Source organism: Myxine glutinosa, chromosome 1 (assembly GCF_964187855.1).
Source record: "Myxine glutinosa chromosome 1, kmMyxGlut1.1, whole genome shotgun sequence".
Classification (NCBI taxonomy): Eukaryota; Metazoa; Chordata; class Myxini; order Myxiniformes; family Myxinidae; genus Myxine; species Myxine glutinosa.
In genome coordinates, this window is record NC_136261.1 from 447,263,734 (window position 1) to 447,283,061 (window position 19,328).

General features: G+C 50.1%; 1 protein-coding gene across 2 annotated transcripts in view; it reads right to left on the reverse strand.

Moving 5' to 3' along the window:
- Positions 1–1,220: 1,220 nt before the first annotated feature.
- INTS13 (integrator complex subunit 13) overlaps positions 1,221–19,328 on the reverse strand; it is a 34,545-nt gene continuing 16,437 nt past the window's right edge. Inside the window, exons 6-18 of one of the 2 annotated variants that reach the window (XM_068104995.2) lie at positions 18,854–18,944; positions 18,521–18,649; positions 15,889–15,973; positions 15,701–15,718; positions 15,448–15,540; positions 15,255–15,344; positions 10,054–10,232; positions 6,916–7,092; positions 6,014–6,168; positions 5,669–5,878; positions 5,389–5,528; positions 2,166–2,298; positions 1,221–1,501 (exon numbers count right to left, since the gene is read on the reverse strand). In XM_068104995.2, the coding sequence (XP_067961096.1) occupies positions 1,456–1,501; positions 2,166–2,298; positions 5,389–5,528; positions 5,669–5,878; positions 6,014–6,168; positions 6,916–7,092; positions 10,054–10,232; positions 15,255–15,344; positions 15,448–15,540; positions 15,701–15,718; positions 15,889–15,973; positions 18,521–18,649; positions 18,854–18,944 (1,546 nt within the window). In that variant the 3' untranslated portion in view covers positions 1,221–1,455. The remainder of the gene's footprint in view (positions 1,502–2,165; positions 2,299–5,388; positions 5,529–5,668; positions 5,879–6,013; positions 6,169–6,915; positions 7,093–10,053; positions 10,233–15,254; positions 15,345–15,447; positions 15,541–15,700; positions 15,719–15,888; positions 15,974–18,520; positions 18,650–18,853; positions 18,945–19,328) is intronic. The other variant, XM_078770710.1, reaches the window with a different exon arrangement.

Here is a 19,328-nt window from a genome sequence, read left to right on the forward strand (position 1 = left end):
TTTACCAACTTTCAACATGGGATCTCCACCAAAATTGACCAACTTTCAACATGGGATCTCCAACAAAATTTACCAACGTTCAAGATGGGATCTCCAACAAAATTTACAAATCTTCAAGATGGGATCTCCAACAAAATTTACCAACGTTCAAGATGGGATCTCCAACAAAATTTACAAATCTTCAAGATGGGATCTCCAACAAAATTTACCAACGTTCAAGATGGGATCTCCAACAAAATTTACAAACCTTCAAGATGGGATCTCCAACAAAATTTACCAACTTTCAACATGGGATCTCCAACAAAATTTACAAACCTTCAAGATGGGATCTCCAACAAAATTTACAAACCTTCAAGATGGGATCTCCAACAAAATTTACAAACCTTCAAGATGGGATCTCCAACAAAATTTACCAACCTTCAAGATGGGATCTCCAACAAAATTTACAAACCTTCAAGATGGGATCTCCAACAAAATTTACAAACCTTCAAGATGGGATCTCCAACAAAATTTACCAACTTTCAACATGGGATCTCCAACAAAATTTACCAACTTACGACATGCGATCTCCAAAATTTACCAACCTTCAAGATGGGATCTCCAACAAAATTTACAAACCTTCAAGATGGGATCTCCAACAAAATTTACAAACCTTCAAGATGGGATCTCCAACAAAATTTACAAACCTTCAAGATGGGATCTCCTACAAAATCTGCAGTTCAATGCAACACCGCATGTTACAAACGTAAATGTGAACAACAAATTTAATATCTCAATGGCACTATGACATAGAAACGATCGATACTGCGTTTTAAAAGGAGCCGTATCTGTTTGTCGTGCTATAACTTATGAACAGATTTCAATGAAACCAACGATGGTGGATTCAGGAATTCCCAGGAAGGTTTGTGATGGAACAAAAGGACAGTTTGTGGCTGGGAACACGTGGCAAAACTGCAAACGCCGTCTTGCAACGCTGGTTGGCCCCGCATGGAGGGCAGGAACTTCCGGAAATACTTTTGTTTTTTCCCCCAAAGATTAGATTAGACATCACAGCAATGATTTGTGTTCGTCAGTGAAGCGACAGGTGTTGCATGCTTGCTCTGATGAAACCGAAACATATTGCCCTCTGATGGGTCATGTCCCTGAATGAATTAACGAATGATCTTTCATTCTGCTGTGGAATGAACAGTCAGGGAAGTAACCACAAAGAGCTCACAGGGTATTAACCCAAACCATTTATTTACAAATGGCGTCGTCTTCAATGATACACAAAATCACCTTTGTACATCCATTTTACCCCTCCACAGTAAGATTTCCCACAAAACCAGAAACAAGTTCCATTGCTGGAGAATTTACTAATTACCCATAATGCTTTGGAAAGAAGCAAGGCAGAGATCTGTAGAAACTGAACATGGCTGATGAAGTATTTGTCTAGTTGTGGTGAGGAAACTACCTTCACACACGTTCTTGTTTGGGGGCCTTCGAATCTGCATTTTCAGACCTGGAATTTGACAGGGGGGGGAAGAGGGAGGGGGGGGGGGGAGGAGAGGGAATAATGGTTGGTCACATTATATATTGGGACATTATACATAGTACAGTAAGACGGGGATTCCGATACCCAAAAGACAACACATTGGACTTCCAACGACCGAAAGACAACAGATGCGATTCCAAACACACATGACTTCTGACGCCACAAAGACAACAGATGGGATTCCAAATATGCAGGACATCTGCACCCTCAAAAGCAACACGGGACTGCTGACCACCAAAAACAGGCAACACAGGAAGCACGGCATCCAAAAAAACAAATAGGTTGCCTCGCAACCTCACTCTCGCTCTTCCCTCCAACACTCGGCCCCCCCCCCCCAACCCCCCCAAAAAACAAAACAAATAGGTTGCCTCGCAACCTCACTCTCGCTTTCCCTCCAACACCCCCAAAAAACAAAACAAATAGGTTGCCTCGCAACCTCACTCTCGCTCTTCCCTCCAACACCCCCCCCCCCCCCCCCCCCGCCCAACCCCACCAAAAAACAAAACAAATAGGTTGCCCAGCAACCTCACTCTCGCTCTCCCCCATCCCCCCACCCCTGACCCCCCAAAAAACAAAAAACAGACGGATCATTCAGCACCCCCAAAAACTGCACGGAGTTTACCAAACGTACATGTCGTCCATCAGGTGCTGGTAGAGCTCAGCACGGTTTCCCGTCGAATTGAGACGTCCAATAAACTCTTGGTGTTTGCGGGAATTCGCTGCATTTATCTGACTCGTCCACAATTCCAGGAGGGACATTGGACCTGCAACGACGCACAATCACGAGCGGCACTCGACGATGGCACGACTGACCTTGCATCGATAAACAAACACTTTGAATGAAGCAGATGTTGATGTAAACATTAGTACTCGTGTCTAACAAGATACATAAACTAAACGCGGAAAATAGAACAAACTAGAGCGAAGTCGATAGCACACCGGCGCATACTGCTCTTGCACTTTTGTGCCGCGTGGTCATTTTGGATGAAACTTTGAATGTGCGATCAATATGTATATGAAACTTACGGAGGTGGATATTTTGACATAACTCGGTACATCTCCATTCCATCTGCTGAGGCCCACCCATGTGTGAGGGTATCGGGCAAAAATAACAACACACCAAAAACAACAACAAAAGGGAGTGACATGGGTTTGTTTGTTTGTTGTTTTTTTTCAAATTTGGAGCCACAGGTGCGCAAGTACATATTCCAGTTTAAATTGATTACTCATGTTACAGCGGCTAAAGGCTGTTATTACAGCAATTATTATTGCTTACAGCAATTATCTTACTATAATTCACCAAATGTCTGTCTGTCTGTCTGTTGCCAGGTACCGCAAAAACGGCTGAACCAATCCACCGAATTTTTGGGTGGGTAATCCTGGGACACCCTGGAGTAAAATAGGCTATATTGATTTTCCAATATTTTTCAAATTTTCCAAACACGATAGAATAATATTTACCGATATGAACAGTGATGTGGCTTTTCTTGAAATTCTACAAATACTGTTTAGATTTTGATGATTTGCATGTGATATGATTCAACGGATGTTTATATGAATCGTTTAAAAAAATTTTTAAAGCCGTCAATTTCTGATATTTTGCCTTTTCATTTGAGCCTCCCAATTGAAGCCCCGTCCGTATGGCGGGTACCATTGCTAGTTTGAAAAAATTCGTGTTTTAAGAAGTTTTCTTCTCCAAAAAAAAAAAAATTACGAAATTTCCGTATTTTCGCCTTTCGTCTTTAATGGCCAGTACCTCAGGTAAGACAAAACAGATCAAAATTTTACACATAAAAGAGGAGGATAAGACTGTTTTGAGTTGTTCTGTGTCACCAAAAAATTCTAATAATATATATTTTCTGTTCGAGTAAGTTTAAAAGATGTGCAATGCATTTTTAGGGTGTCATGTTTTTTGACTGTTTCGTGCATGTGTGGGGTGCCTCCATTGCTGTAATTTATGATTTGTACAGTTGGTGTCGGTCATGTTTTTGTGTTTCAATTTAGAAGTGCCTCCAAAGAAAGAGAAGTTACATGCTGACGACGATATTAAACATAGGGGCAATACACCTGGTGTTCACCTGGTAGAATAAACTATACTGCTCCACTAAAGGTATTTTAAACCAATTTCAATGGTTGCTAGAAGACAGGGCAGCAGGTGGAATCATACTAACATAATCACTAACATAATCATACTAACATAATCACTAACATAATCATACTAACATAATCACTAACATAATCATACTAACATAATCACTAACATAATCATACTAACATAATCACTAACATAATCATACTAACATAATCAAATCACAAAACAAACAAACAAAGAAAAAAATACCTATTTTGGGTGGAAACCTCCCTCCCCCCCTCCCCCTCCCCCTCCCATCACATAGACTAGCTTAGACCCCGATTTTTTAAATGCCAGGAACAAACTTTGGTACATCATGGATGATGAGGGTTGTGGTGAAGTTTCATCAAAATTGCATGTGTAGTTTAAGAGAAGAAACAACAACAACAACAAGAGAATAAAAAAACCACCTTTAGAGGCCATTTTTCCCCGCAAAGCGGGGGTTGGCCTTTTTCGGGAACCGTGGTTGTTGTTGTTTTTCGATGCCCTTTTTGAAGCAATGTTTTACGGCCAGATGCCCTTCCTGACGCCAACCCTTTTTGCCGCCTTTTTACGACAAACAGGGAATTACCAGTGAACTGGTACTCAATTAGCCGACCTCGGAAGGATGAACAGGCTGAGTCAACCCCCCTGGCGTTAATTCAGCGATCGACCGGGATTCGAACCCAGGATCCTAGGATCCTAAGCCGGCACCCTAGCCGCTAGCCCAACACCTGGAGAATAAAGCAAATAACTATTTTGGGGGGCAACCCCTGCCCCCCATAGATCCCCATCCCTCCCTGGGTGTGGCGACCTGTGATTTTTGCCTGTACATATCGACTAGTGCAGGTGGTGTATTTAACCACCTGGAAGGTGGTGCTGTGGGTGGGACACAAAACCAGTTCTGAAGACAAATCCTCTCGCTCCCACATAGAGTTTATTATTGGTAAGCTCCCAGATAGAGTTTGTATTATTGGTAAGCTCCCAGATAGTTTGTATTATTGGTAAGCTCCCACATAGAGTTTGTATTATTGGTAAGCTCCCAGATAGTTTGTATTATTGGTAAGCTCCCACATAGAGTTTGTATTATTGGTAAGCTCCCAGATAGAGTTTGTATTATTGGTAAGCTCCCAGATAGAGTTTGTATTAATGGTAAGCTCCCAGATAGAGTTTGTATTATTGGTAAGCTCCCAGATAGAGCTTGTATTATTGGTAAGCTCCCAGATAGAGTTTGTATTATTGGTAAGCTCCCAGATAGAGTTTGTATTATTGGTAAGCTCCCAGAGAGAGTTTGTATTATTGGTAAGCTCCCAGATAGAGCTTGTATTATTGGTAAGCTCCCAGATAGAGCTTGTATTATTGGTAAGCTCCCAGATAGAGTTTGTATTATTGGTAAGCTCCCAGATAGAGTTTGTATTAATGGTAAGCTCCCAGATAGAGCTTGTATTATTGGTAAGCTCCCAGACAGCGTTTGTATTACAGGTGAGCTAAACAGGTTCATTGGGGGGAGGGGGGGGGTCCTTGCCCGATACGACCAAACACTGAGCAGAACCGCTTGCTCATGTAATGTCATTGCACCTGTATTGGAGAAACCCCAAACAAGCTCACGTGACACATGACGTCTCCACGTGACGGTCGCTTTCACTTTATTAACCTTCCATCCTGGGACGGCTCCTACATCAACATTATAAGGGAATACCTTTACCTCTGACCTCCAATGGAGAAGGTGAGTAAAACTCGGTACCTTTCCGCTTGTCGAGAATCTTCGATTCCTCAGGCATGAGGCGGGGCCTCTTGACGGCGGTTACCGGTTCAGGTGAGTCAGGAGAGTCCTTGATGACCTCGGATTCTGGTTCCTTATCTCGATCGTTCCCGGAACGAAACCTGTGATCGGTCAATAAGGATACTGGAGTTACCTTGCTGTGACGAACAGGAAACCGAGAGCAAGTGAGCCGCCGCCATTGTTTAGCGCGAGGCCAAACCCGACGACTCGACGGGCCCAGTCCGATGACCTATCGCCTCACCTTTCTGCCTCGGCCTCGACCTCTCTGTTCGCCCTCTCCTCCCGATCCTCCTTCCGACGCTTCCCCTTCCGCCTCTCGTCGTCGTCGGGCAGCCGGCTGCTCCGGCACGCAAGCAGACAGTCGAGCACGCGAGCGTGACCGGAGGAGTTGGACGAGTGAGCGCGGACGAGCGACTCCAACTCGTTCCACATCAACCGATACTGCTCGTCCCTGCGCGTCACAATGGACAACACGGGGGGCAGGGAGGAAGACCGGACCGCTGGTGCAATAAATGACGGAAAACAGATGAACGAGTGTTCCCGATTTTTAGGAGCCAAGATAAGGAGGTACAAGCCTCGTCCTCACCGTTTGGGTCCTTTCCCACGACTACCGGCCGTCGAGATGGGCAGAGGATCGCTCTTCCGCTCCATGTCGACGATGTGGTAAATGGCCTTCTGGCACTCGAGAACCTCGTCGTCTGCCAACGCCTCCTTCACAACGAGGTTGGCCAAAGGTACGACCTGGGCCACATTCACCACAGACTACTCGTTGCCTCTTGGCAAAATGGCCGACCGTCGTTACCGCGTCAAGGGGGCACGGGAAAACCAACAAAGGGCAAGAAAAGGGAATAACAAAACCAGGAGGTTTCAGTGGAGAAGACAACGCATTGGCGGAATATGATTTAACGGGTGCGGTATTCCATGGGGATGAGCGAGTTGAAGTTATCATTTTAGAGTTAGACTAGAACGGGCACTCGGTAGAGCGCATACCTTCGCCGCAGCTACTGTTCTGTACTTGGCATGGGAGTGTAGGGAACAGAACAGTGAACAGTTTTGACCTTTTCGTGACCTTGACCTTGACCTTTGACCCGATTGCTCCCAAAATCTAATCAAATGTGTCCCGTATAATAACCAATCATCCCACCAAATTTCATGCAATTCGGTTGAATACTTTTTGAGTTATGCGAATAACATACACACACACACACACACAGACATACAAATAAATACACAGCGATCAAAACATAACCTTCCGCTTTTGCGAAGGTAATAATACATCGTGAGACCTGTCTTCGACTACGGCTGCTGATGCTACCACTACTACATACTGGGCCTGCGGGACGGAGCAGAGGTTGAAAAGAACAAATGAGCGAAACCAATCGGAGCACCGCTCGAGGAACCCGTCTGATGAGGTCTACCTTGCGCGGTCAGAGTATTGGGCTCGAGAACATTAGCAATTCAGGAAGTGCCCAATGCGCTCGTGCTCACCGCCTGCATGTTGAAGATTGTCGTTTGTGAAATGATCATGGGCCAGTAGCGCGTGTGCCGCTCCAGCTGTGCCTTCGCACGTTCCAGAGGCAGCTCCGCATCCCCGCGGCACGAATAGCCTTCCTCCCCGACGGGTGCAGGAGCCAAGCGATTCTCCTTCATGAATTCACCAAAATCCTTACACCAAGAAAACAACAAAATATAATATTACAAGGTGAAGAACCCGCATCCGCAAAGAACCCCAAAGCACCTTCACAAACCTCAAATGGGCACCCCGGATAACGGCAACTGCACAACCTACCCAACAGCACCCATGTATCCACAACAGACTCCCCCACCTGACAGCACCACCACATCCAGAAGGTACACCCCCACCCGCCAGTACCTGCACCTGCACCTCCGCAAGAAACTCCCCCATCTGACAGCAACAGCACCTCCACAAGAAACATCCCAACCCGACAGCACCAGCACATCCACAAGAAACATCCCCACCCGACACCACCAGCACCTCCACAAGAAACATCCCCACCCGCCAGTACCTGCACCTCCGCAAGAAACTCCCCCACCCGACAGCAACAGCACCTCCACAAGAAACATCCCCACCCGCCAGCACCAGCACATCCACAAGAAACATCCCAACCCGACAGCACCAGCACCCCCACAAGAAACATCCCCACCCGACAGCACCAGCACATCCACAAGAAACATCCCAACCCAACAGCACCAGCACCCCCACAAGAAACATCCCCACCCGACAGCACCAGCACATTCACATTCACAAGAAATATCCCCACCCGACAGCAGCAGCACATCCAGAAGGTACACCCCCACCCGCCAGTACCTGCACCTCCGCAAGAAACTCCCCCACCCGACAGCAACAGCACCTCCACAAGAAACATCCCCACCCGACAGCACCAGCACATCCACAAGAAACATCCCCACCCGGCAGTACCTACGCCTCCACAAGAAACTCCCCCACCCGACAGCACGTGCACCTCCAAAAGAAACTCCCCCACCCGACAGCACCTGCACCTCCACAAGAAACTCTCCCACCCACGAGTACCTGCACCTGCGCCTCCACAAGAAACTCCCCCACCCGATAGCACCAGCACCTCCACAAGAAACTCTCCACCCAACAGCACCCGTGTATCCACAAGAAACTCCCACACCCGACAGCACCTGCGCCTCCACAAGAAACTCCCCCACCCGATAGCACCAGCACCTCCACAAGAAACTCTCCACCCAACAGCACCCGTGTATCCACAAGAAACTCCCCCACCCGACAGGACCAGCACCTCCACAAGAAACATCCCCACCCGACAGCACAAGCACATCCAGAAGGTACACCCTCACCGGCCAGTACCTGCACCTGCACAATAAACTCCCCCACCCGACAGCACCTGCACCTCTACAATAAACTCCCCCACCCGCCAGCACCTGCACCTCCACAAGAAAGATCCCCACCCGACAGCACCAGCACATCCACAAGAAACATCCCCACCCGATAGCACCAGCACCTCCACAAGAAACATCCCCACCCGACAGCACCAGCATATTCACAAGAAACATCCCCACCGACAGCACCAGCACCTCCACAAGGTACACATCCACCCGACAGTACCTACGCCTCCACAAGAAACTCATCCACCCGACAGCACCTGCACCTCCACAAGAAAGTCTCCCACCCACCAGTACCTGCACCTGTGCCTTCACAAGAAACTCCCCCACCCGACAGCACCAGCACCTCCACAAGAAACTCTCCACCCAAGAGCACCCGTGTATCCACAAGAAACTCCCCCACCTGACAGCACCCGCACCTCCACAAGAAACTCTCCACCCAACAGCACCCGTGTATCCACAAGAAACTCCCCCACCCGACAGGACCAGCACTTCCACAAGAAACTCTCCACCCAACAGCACCCGTGTATCCACAAGAAACTCCCCCACCCGACAGCACCAGCACATCCAGAAGGTACACCCCCACCGGCCAGTACCTGCACCTGCACAAGAAACTCCCCCACCCGACAGCACCAGCACCTCCACAAGAAACTCTCCACCCAACAGCACCCGTGTATCCACAAGAAACTCCCCCACCCGACAGCACCAGCACATCCAGAAGGTACACCCCCACCGGCCAGTACCTGCACCTGCACAAGAAACTCCCCCACCCGACAGCACCTGCACCTCTACAATAAACTCCCCCACCCACCAGCACCTGCACCTCCACAAGAATGATCCCCACCCGCCAGTACCTGTTACTCCACAAGAAACATCCCCACCCGCCAGCACCTGTACCTCCACAAGAAACTCCCCCACCCAACAGCACCAGCACATCCAGAAGGTACACTTCCACCTGCCAGTACCTGCACCTTCACCTCAACCTCCATAAGAAACTACCCCACCTGACAGCACCTGTACCTCCACAAGAAACTCCCCCACCCGACAGCACCTGCACCTCTACAATAAACTCCCCCACCCGCCAGCACCTGCACCTCCACAAGAAAGATCCCCACCCGCCAGTACCTGTACCTCCACAAGAAACACCCCCACCTGGCAACACCTACACCTCCACAAGAAACTCCCCCACCCAACAGCACCAGCACATCCAGAAGGTACACTTCCACCTGCCAGTACCTGCACCTTCACCTCCACCTCCACCTCCACAAGAAACTCCCCCACCTGACAGCACCAGCACATTCACAAGGAACATCGAGAAGGCTCGCAGACGAGTTCGGACATAAAGCACAATCAAGACAAACAGATTACAAGACACTGGATTAGAAGGAGAAAGACATCAGTGGACAACGCACAGATGGACGTGCTACATGGGATTGCAACTTGGGTTTTGAGCATCACGAGCCCCAACAGACAAAAGTACCCTCATATGTCCTCATGTCCAAGTCCAGCACGTGATCCGTGTACAAGCTCCATAAATGAGTGTTAGACAGCGTTTGTATTAAAAGTAGATGATTTGTGAAACTTGAGTCCCGTTTATAAACATAAGAATCAAGAATGTTTGAATGAAACAAGGAAGTCGATGGTAATGAGTCATAAACACAAAGGAGGCCGCAAAATGAAACCGAGACCCAAAGACAGGTTTGTAGGAAAGGTGGACAAACAGGAACGCAGGTGCCAAACCGTGATGCGATAGTCCGTGACACGTCCGCCGCAGCCCTCGCTGATGGAGGGAGGGTCCTCCAGCGTGGACCTCGAGCTGCTCAGGACGTGCAGGAAGATCTCCCCGCCGTGGCTGCAGAGCATGTGTCCCACCACCTTGGTGCCGGACTTGCGCGGTTGCTCGAGCATCACGGAGCGGCCTGGTACGACCGTGCGAAAAGGACGACGGTGAGAGGACGTGACCATCATCGACCCGAAGGGTGCGAGGATAAAATAAAAACAATGACGTCGTTTATCCCGACCTGGTCACAATAAAAACAAATTTGAGAACCAACAAAGCACACTGTGTGTGTGTGTGTGTGTGTGTGTGTGTGTGTGTGTGTGTGTGTGTGTGTGTGTGTGTGTGTGTGTGTGTGTGTGTGTGTGTGTGTGTGTGTGTGTGTGTGTGTGTGTGTGTGTGTGTGTGTGTCGTGGGATTTGCTCCCAGCTTGCTCCATTTGCTCCCAGCTTGCTCCATTTGCTCCCAGCTTGCTCCATTTGCTCCCAGCTTGCTCCATTTGCTCCCACCTTGCTCCATTTGCTCCCAGCTTGCTCCATTTGCTCCCAGCTTGCTCCATTTGATCCCAGCTTGCTCCATTTGCTCCCAGCTTGCACCATTTGATCCCAGCTTGCTCCATTTGCTCCCAGCTTGCTCCATTTGCTCCCAGCTTGCTCCATTTGCTCCCAGCTTGCTCCATTTGCTCCCAGCTTGCTCCATTTGCTCCCAGCTTGCTCCATTTGCTCCCAGCTTGCTCCATTTGATCCCAGCTTGCTCCATTTGATCCCAGCTTGCTCCATTTGATCCCAGCTTGCTCCATTTGCTCCCAGCTTGCTCCATTTGCTCCCAGCTTGCTCCATTTGCTCCCACCTTGCTCCATTTGCTCCCAGCTTGCTCCATTTGCTCCCAGCTTGCTCCATTTGCTCCCAGCTTGCTCCATTTGCTCCCAGCTTGCTCCATTTGCTCCCAGCTTGCTCTATTTGATCCCAGCTTGCCCCATTTGATCCCAGCTTGCCCCCATTTGCTCCCAGCTTGCCCCCATTTGATCCCAGCTTGCCCCATTTGCTCCCAGCTTGCCCCCATTTGCTCCCAGCTTGCCCCATTTGCTCCCAGCTTGCTCCATTTGCTCCCAGCTTGCCCCATTTGATCCCAGCTTGCCCCATTTGCTCCCAGCTTGCCCCCATTTGATCCCAGCTTGCCCCATTTGCTCCCAGATTGCCCCCATTTGATCCCAGCTTGCTCCATTTGCTCCCAGCTTGCTCCATTTGATCCCAGCTTGCTCCATTTGCTCCCAGCTTGCTCCATTTGATCCCAGCTTGCTCCATTTGCTCCCAGCTTGCCCCATTTGCTCCCAGCTTGCCCCATTTGCTCCCAGCTTGCTCCATTTGCTCCCAGCTTGCCCCATTTGATCCCAGCTTGCCCCATTTGATCCCAGCTTGCCCCCATTTGATCCCAGCTTGCCCCCATTTGATCCCAGCTTGCCCCCATTTGATCCCAGCTTGCTCCATTTGCTCCCAGCTTGCTCCATTTGATCCCAGCTTGCCCCCATTTGCTCCCAGCTTGCCCCATTTGCTCCCAGCTTGCCCCCATTTGATCCCAGCTTGCCCCCATTTGATCCCAGCTTGCCCCCATTTGATCCCAGCTTGCCCCCATTTGATCCCAGCTTGCCCCCATTTGATCCCAGCTTGCCCCCATTTTCTCCCAGCTTGCCCCCATTTGATCCCAGCTTGCCCCCATTTGCTCCCAGCTTGCCCCCATTTGCTCCCAGCTTGCCCCCATTTGCTCCCAGCTTGCCCCCATTTGCTCCCAGCTTGCCCCCATTTGCTCCCAGCTTGCCCCCATTTGCTCCCAGCTTGCCCCCATTTGATCCCAGCTTGCCCCCATTTGCTCCCAGCTTTCCCCATTTGCTCCCTGCTTGCCCCCATTTGCTCCCAGCTTGCCCCCATTTGCTCCCAGCTTGCCCCATTTGATCCCAGCTTGCCCCCATTTGATCCCAGCTTGCTCCATTTGCTCCCAGCTTGCTCCATTTGCTCCCAGCTTGCCCCATTTGCTCCCAGCTTGCCCCCATTTGATCCCAGCTTGCCCCATTTGCTCCCAGATTGCCCCCATTTGATCCCAGCTTGCTCCATTTGATCCCAGCTTGCTCCATTTGCTCCCAGCTTGCTCCATTTGATCCCAGCTTGCTCCATTTGCTCCCAGCTTGCTCCATTTGATCCCAGCTTGCTCCATTTGCTCCCAGCTTGCCCCATTTGCTCCCAGCTTGCTCCATTTGCTCCCAGCTTGCCCCATTTGATCCCAGCTTGCCCCATTTGCTCCCAGCTTGCCCCCATTTGATCCCAGCTTGCCCCCATTTGATCCCAGCTTGCCCCCATTTGATCCCAGCTTGCCCCCATTTTCTCCCAGCTTGCCCCCATTTGATCCCAGCTTGCCCCCATTTGCTCCCAGCTTGCCCCCATTTGATCCCAGCTTGCCCCCATTTGCTCCCAGCTTGCCCCCATTTTCTCCCAGCTTGCCCCCATTTGATCCCAGCTTGCCCCCATTTGCTCCCAGCTTGCCCCCATTTGATCCCAGCTTGCCCCCATTTGCTCCCAGCTTGCCCCCATTTGATCCCAGCTTGCCCCCATTTGCTCCCAGCTTGCCCCCATTTGCTCCCAGCTTGCCCCCATTTGATCCCAGCTTGCCCCATTTGCTCCCAGCTTGCCCCCATTTGCTCCCAGCTTGCCCCCATTTGCTCCCAGCTTGCCCCCATTTGCTCCCAGCTTGCCCCCATTTGATCCCAGCTTGCCCCCATTTGATCCCAGCTTGCCCCCATTTGCTCCCAGCTTGCCCCCATTTGCTCCCAGCTTGCCCCCATTTGCTCCCAGCTTGCCCCCATTTGATCCCAGCTTGCCCCCATTTGCTCCCAGCTTGCCCCCATTTGCTCCCAGCTTGCCCCCATTTGCTCCCAGCTTGCCCCCATTTGATCCCAGCTTGCCCCATTTGCTCCCAGCTTGCCCCCATTTGATCCCAGCTTGCCCCCATTTGCTCCCAGCTTGCCCCCATTTGCTCCCAGCTTGCCCCCATTTGCTCCCAGCTTGCCCCCATTTGCTCCCAGCTTGCCCCCATTTGATCCCACCTTGCCCCATTTGCTACTGGGCCCAGATCCAGCCCGGTCCAAAAAAATTTAAAACTGAGCAAATAAAATGGTTTTATTGAGTTTCTCTTTTTACAAACAAAACTATCTGTCTGCACATGGTCCAAACTTGGTCATCTGTTCTATTCTCACTAAAATAGCGTGATATGGGGGAGCTATCAAGGAAAACTGTGGAGTGCATCGTGCGAGTGAGTGGTGTGATGTTCCGTGTGCGTTAACAGTATAAAGAAGGCCGTGAATTGTTCCAAGTGAGTTGTTGTTCCCTTCCCCTCCCCTATCCTCCCTCTCCCCTACCCTTCCCTTATCCTCCCTCTCCCCTATCCTCCCTTTCCCCTATCTTCCCTTTCCCCTATCCTCCCTTTCCCCTATCCTCCATCCTCCCTTTCCCCTATCCTCCATCCTCCCTCTCCCCTATCCTCCCTTTCCCCTACCGTTCCCCTATCCTCCCTCTCCCCTATCCTCCCTCTCCCCCATCCTCCCTCTCCCCCATCCTCCCTCTCCCCCATCCTCCCTCTCCCCTATCCTCCCTTTCCCCTATCCTCCCTTTCCCCTATCCTCCCTTTCCCCTATCCTCCCCTATCCTCCATCCTCCCTCTCCCCCCTTTCCCCTATCCTCCCTTTCCCCTATCCTCCCTTTCCCCTATCCTCCCCTATCCTCCATCCTCCCTCTCCCCTATCCTCCCTCTCCCCTATCCTCCCTTTCCCCTATCCTCCCTTTCCCCTATCCTCCCCTATCCTCCATCCTCCCCTATCTTCCCTTTCCCCTACCCTTCCCCTATCCTCCCTCTCCCCTATCCTCCCTCTCCCCTACCCTTCCCCTATCCTCCCTCTCCTCTATCCTTCCCCTCCCCTACCCTTCCCCTATCCTCCCTCTCCTCTATCCTTCCCCTATCCTCCCTCTCCCCTATCCTCCATTTCCCCTACCCTTCCCCTATCCTCCCTCTCCCCTATCCTCCCTCTCCCCTACCCTTCCCCTATCCTCCCTCTCCCCTACCCTTCCCCTATCCTCCCTCTCCCCTACCCTTCCCCTATCCTCCCTCTCCCCTAACCCTCCCCTATCCTTCCCCTTGCCCTCCCCTATGCTTCCCATCTCCACCCCCACTATCCTCATCTACCCTCCCCCTCACTTCCTCTCCTCCTGTATTCTTCCCCTCCCCTTCTCCCCTATCTTTCCCCTCCCGTCCTCCCTTATCCTTCTCCTCCCCTTCCCTTCCATCCCTCCTCACCTCCCCCATCACTTGCTTTCCCCCCTCCCCTTCACTTCCCCTCACCCCCTCTCCCCTTCCATCCCTCCTCCTTCCTTCGCCTCCTCTTCCACCCCCTCCCTCCTCATATTCCTGGCACAAAGCGACTCTGCGTTGCCCAGCAACACCAGGTACTTTTGCTTGTATGGCAATAAAATGATCTGTATCTGCAGCATGGCGAGAATCATGTGACCTCACACTTCTTTCTCCATTTCACGAATGACCTTCTTCATACAACTGGAAACACCATTCACTCCACGGCCGACGATTCGATTCTCGACTCGTCTCAATTTCCAACATCCGTCGTCGTCTTCCCGGGCAATGAATACGCAACACGCTTCCTGTCTCTCCGAGCTCTCATCCGGGCACCGTAATGGAACGTGCCTCAAACCACCTCAGACTCTACTTCCTCGACACCCGAGCCCTTCTCACTTCAAATGAGGCCCAAACTCGAGTTCCAGCTCCTTCCCCATCCAGCACATCCCTCACACACATTCCCACCATCAGCATCTGAGGAATTGAAATTTCCTCCGACCTCTTCTGGAATCCCCGAGTTATAACCGATCCCAGAAAAGCTTCCGTGTACCAGGTAGATTCCGTCACCTGTTATCCTCATGTCGTCTCGATTTCCCATCTCACATCCGGGTCTCATCTTAAATCATCCCCAATGTACTTTTGCACCACGAATCGCATCATATTACAAATGGCCGGCGCACCTGTCACCAGCGACTCCCCTCAGCAAATGAGCGGGCGGTGCGCCGTGCCCTTCACCTGTAACTCGAGGTTTAAAAGAGTTAAAACGTTTTACCGTTCAGGAGGAAGTTTGTCAAACACGAGGACGGCCTGCTGTTCACATCGACAGGTGAGATTCTGTAAACCCCGGTGCAGTAATGCAATTCTGTGTGAAGATAAATCGATACAAATGTTTAAAAACAAAATGGGGGAGGGAACGACAAACAGGTGTCACGTAGGTGTGCTCGGCGGGACGGGTCGCCACTAACCCACGTTGTTCGTCCGTGGCGTGCACCATTTCAGGGTCACCGTATCCTTCGTCATGCCGTCCTTGCTGTTGGAAGACATGAGGCTGACATCTCCTGAAAAGGGCGTGGGGTGCGGGCAAATGGAACGGAGACTGAGAAAGGGGACAATAGCCTCCGATGGGTCAGATTTAGCCACGCCGAGGTGGTAACGGCAAACCGACTAGACTGGCGCACAAATGCCATTCACATTCGATCGGATCACTTCAAGACAAACCTCTGGGTTGATGTGCCTCTTCGATTGCGGAGTGACGCACGTGCCATCCAAGGGGTTGGTGGAAATGACAAACAGAATTATCCAACCGTTGACGTCGAGGTCTGACAATCCAAGCAAGGCCCGAGAAATTAGCGGAAAACAAGCCCCAAAACCAATCGTGAGCTGCAGAGGAGGGAGAGGAGCATCACCGATCTTGAAGAGCTCGGCGTGTGCTTCACGGTGGTGCAGTAGCTCCACGTCGTAGTTGGCGGAAGTGTTCGCATGCTGCTCTTCCTGTGGGCACACCGGGTTTCGTGGAGGTGATGGACACCGTGGTACCAAAAGCACCGGAGACAGCGGTACGACAACAAACGAAGCACCGAACCAAACAAGAGGGGCATCGATGGCACGTCATCACAAATCCCCACACTTCCCACCTAAAGCAAAATTTTAAATGGCAAAACGTTCCACCAGGAATGACTCAATATCAAATTTCCATTTAAATTTCCCCGTTTCAACCCATGTGACCCCAAGACCCCAATCCTGGGGCATGAACCAGGGATAAAATTAATTTTTTAACGATACATATTCAATATTCATGCGTCCCCATCAACAAAGTGTCATTCAACAAGCGTTACGCCTAGGTCGGTGAAGTGATGTTCGTTTACAAAGTGGAAGACGTAAGGTGGCCATCTTGGATTTTGACGTGGCGACCCAATTTTCAATAGCTTTCTTCCTTATGCCCAGATACACCCACACACCAGATTAGAAGTTGGTACTTCGCTTATTTTTCAAGATATTCAGCTCACAAGGTTCAGACATACATGGCATCAGACATACATGGTGGTGGCCATCTTGGATTTTGACGTGGCTTGCACCCACACACCAAATTAGAATTCGGTCCTTCGCTTACGCACGCACGTACGCACGCAGGCACGGACGCACGGACGGAGGGGAAAACCATAGTCCCCCTTTCACTCCGCGGTGCGATGGGGGACAAAAATAGGGGCAATGCCCCTGGCGCTCACCTGTTAGAATAAACAGTATACTACACCAAATAAAGTTATTTTAAACCAATCTCAATGGTTGCTGGAAGACAGGGCAGCATGGAGAATTATACCAACATAATCATAAGACTTTAAACAACAACAGGCATTTTAAAGGCCATTTTCCCTGCTAGAGCGGGGGTTAGCCCTGCGGTCCCCATGACAATCTTCTCCATTTTGCCCTATTTTCTGCATCTCTCCTTGTTAACCCCCTTGCCCGCATTTCTTCTTCCACCATCTTTAGCCAAGTCTTTCTCGGTCTTCCCCGTCCTCTACTTCCTTCTACATTCATTTCCATCACTCTTCTCAACCAGTCACTTTCATCCTTCCTCAACACATGACCAAACCATCTCAACCTGTTCCTCTTCACAGCATCAATCACAGGCTCTATTCCCATCATCTTTCGCAATTCATCATTTGTCTTCCTCTCTCTCAACGATACTCCACACATCCACCGAACCATTCGCATTTCCACCCTTTCCAGCCTTCGTTGCCGCTCTACGTTCATTACCCATGTCTCGCTCCCATAAATCATAATACTTCTCACACATGCAGCATACACCTTTCCCTTCAGCTTCAACGACACTCCCCTCCTCATCAGCACACCATTCAGTTCCAGAAACTTCTTCCATGCACATCTCACTCTTGCAACCGTTGCCGAGTCTGATCCACCTTCTCCATTCAGCATGTCTCCGAGGTAGCAAAATGTTTTCACATCTTCCAGCTTCACGCCGTCTCCAAGATCCAACTCAACATTTCCTCCATCTGCAGCTCCCTCTGTGCACACCTTACACGTGAATGTCGCTGCCACACTGGTTAATGACCGTCTCAAACCACTACATTTTTGATGAACCCACTCAGCGCACATTGTACATTGAATGGAGTTCACTCCGACACCCTTCCTGCACACAGCACATGGCCACTTTCCAGTTCTTTCCACCTCACCACATGCTTTACCACTTGCCATCACCTTCGTCTTTCCGATATTCACCTTCAGACCTTTCGTCTCCATACATTCCTTCCACTTGTTCATCTTCTCCTTCAGTCCATCCATACTTTCTGCAAAGTCATAATAGTTTCTGCATAGTTTCTGCATAATCATAAGACTTTAAACGAACAAACAAAAAAAATACCTATTTTGGGGGGGAAACCCAGCCGTAAACCCCCTTAGACCCAGATTTGTTTAAATGTCGTGAACAAACTTCGGTACATCATGGGTGGTGAAGGTTGTGGTTAAGTTTCATCAAAATAGTGCATGTAGTTTTAGAGGAAAAAGCAAATTCCTATTTTGCGGGTCAAACCTGGACCCACTTTGACCCCCAGTAAACCCCCTTCGACCCCAATTTTTCCCTAATCCCACGAACAAACTTGAGTCACAACACAAAAAAAATCATTTGTGCCAAATTTTGTCGCAATCCCATCAGCGGTTTCGGAGAAGAGGTTTCAAGTGTTTACGGACTAACGGACGACGCGCCATCGCAGAAGCCCACCTGAACTTGGTTCCAGGTGAGCTAAAAAAAAGTGCTCATAATTGCATTCTTGGATTTGACTTTTTGACCCAGCCCCAGGGGTTAAAATGAAGCTGCTCTTGCACCTTCTTGCCAGGTGCTGATCATCATTAGCAAGTTTGGTGAATTTCTGACCAATCGGTTTATGAGGAGATGTCGTGACGGACGGACGGACGGAGCCGATCACAATATCCCGCTCCTCTTCCCCCCGTTTTCTTATTATATTAAAGAGTGGGACTAGCAAGCTATAGAGTTAACATTTCAATAACATCAGCACACACCGATACCTTCATGGGGATGTTTGTGATGGTGGTGAAGGCGAGGTCGAAGTGCTGCTGCACCAAAGTGGTCAGCTTGGCCGACAGGTAGCGGCCGGCCCGCACGCTGTGCACCTCGCTCGACAGCACGGGAGAGATCTGCGCACGGACGGGGGCGACACGGCTTGTAAGGGTCAGCCGGCCCGAGACCGAACGTTTCTCGACGGAAACCAATCGGATTTGACGGCTCGGGCTCGTGATCGACACGATCACGTCGGAAAGAAAACAATTAAATGATTAATTTCACAGCAGCCAATCGGTGGACCTCCAGTGCCGTACGGTCGTGACACAGAAGGTACATACCTCTCTACGAGCACGTTCCACGATCGTGGAGTCGTCACTCACGGGGAACACGTTTATAAACACGAGCTCGCAGCTCTGGATCTGCATCAGGCTGGAAAACGAGTCAAATCATTTAAAAACACCATTTCATCAACGATTCAGGGTGTGAGATAACCTATCGGGGTTTACCTTGATAACCCACGGGACCAAACCCTTCACACGCATTTACATTCCATTCTCACCCATCTTACTATAATTCACCAAATGTCTGTCTGTCTGTCTGTCTGTCCGTTCCCAGGTACCGCAAAAACGGCTGAACCGATCGCAACGATATTTTGGGTGGGTATTCCTGGGTCCCCCTGGAGTAAAATAGGCTATATTGTTTTTTCCAATTTTTCCAATTTTCCAGTTTTCCCAAACACGATGGAATAATATTTACCGATATGAACAGTGCTGAGGCTTTTGTTGAAATTCTAAAGATACTGTTTAGATTTTG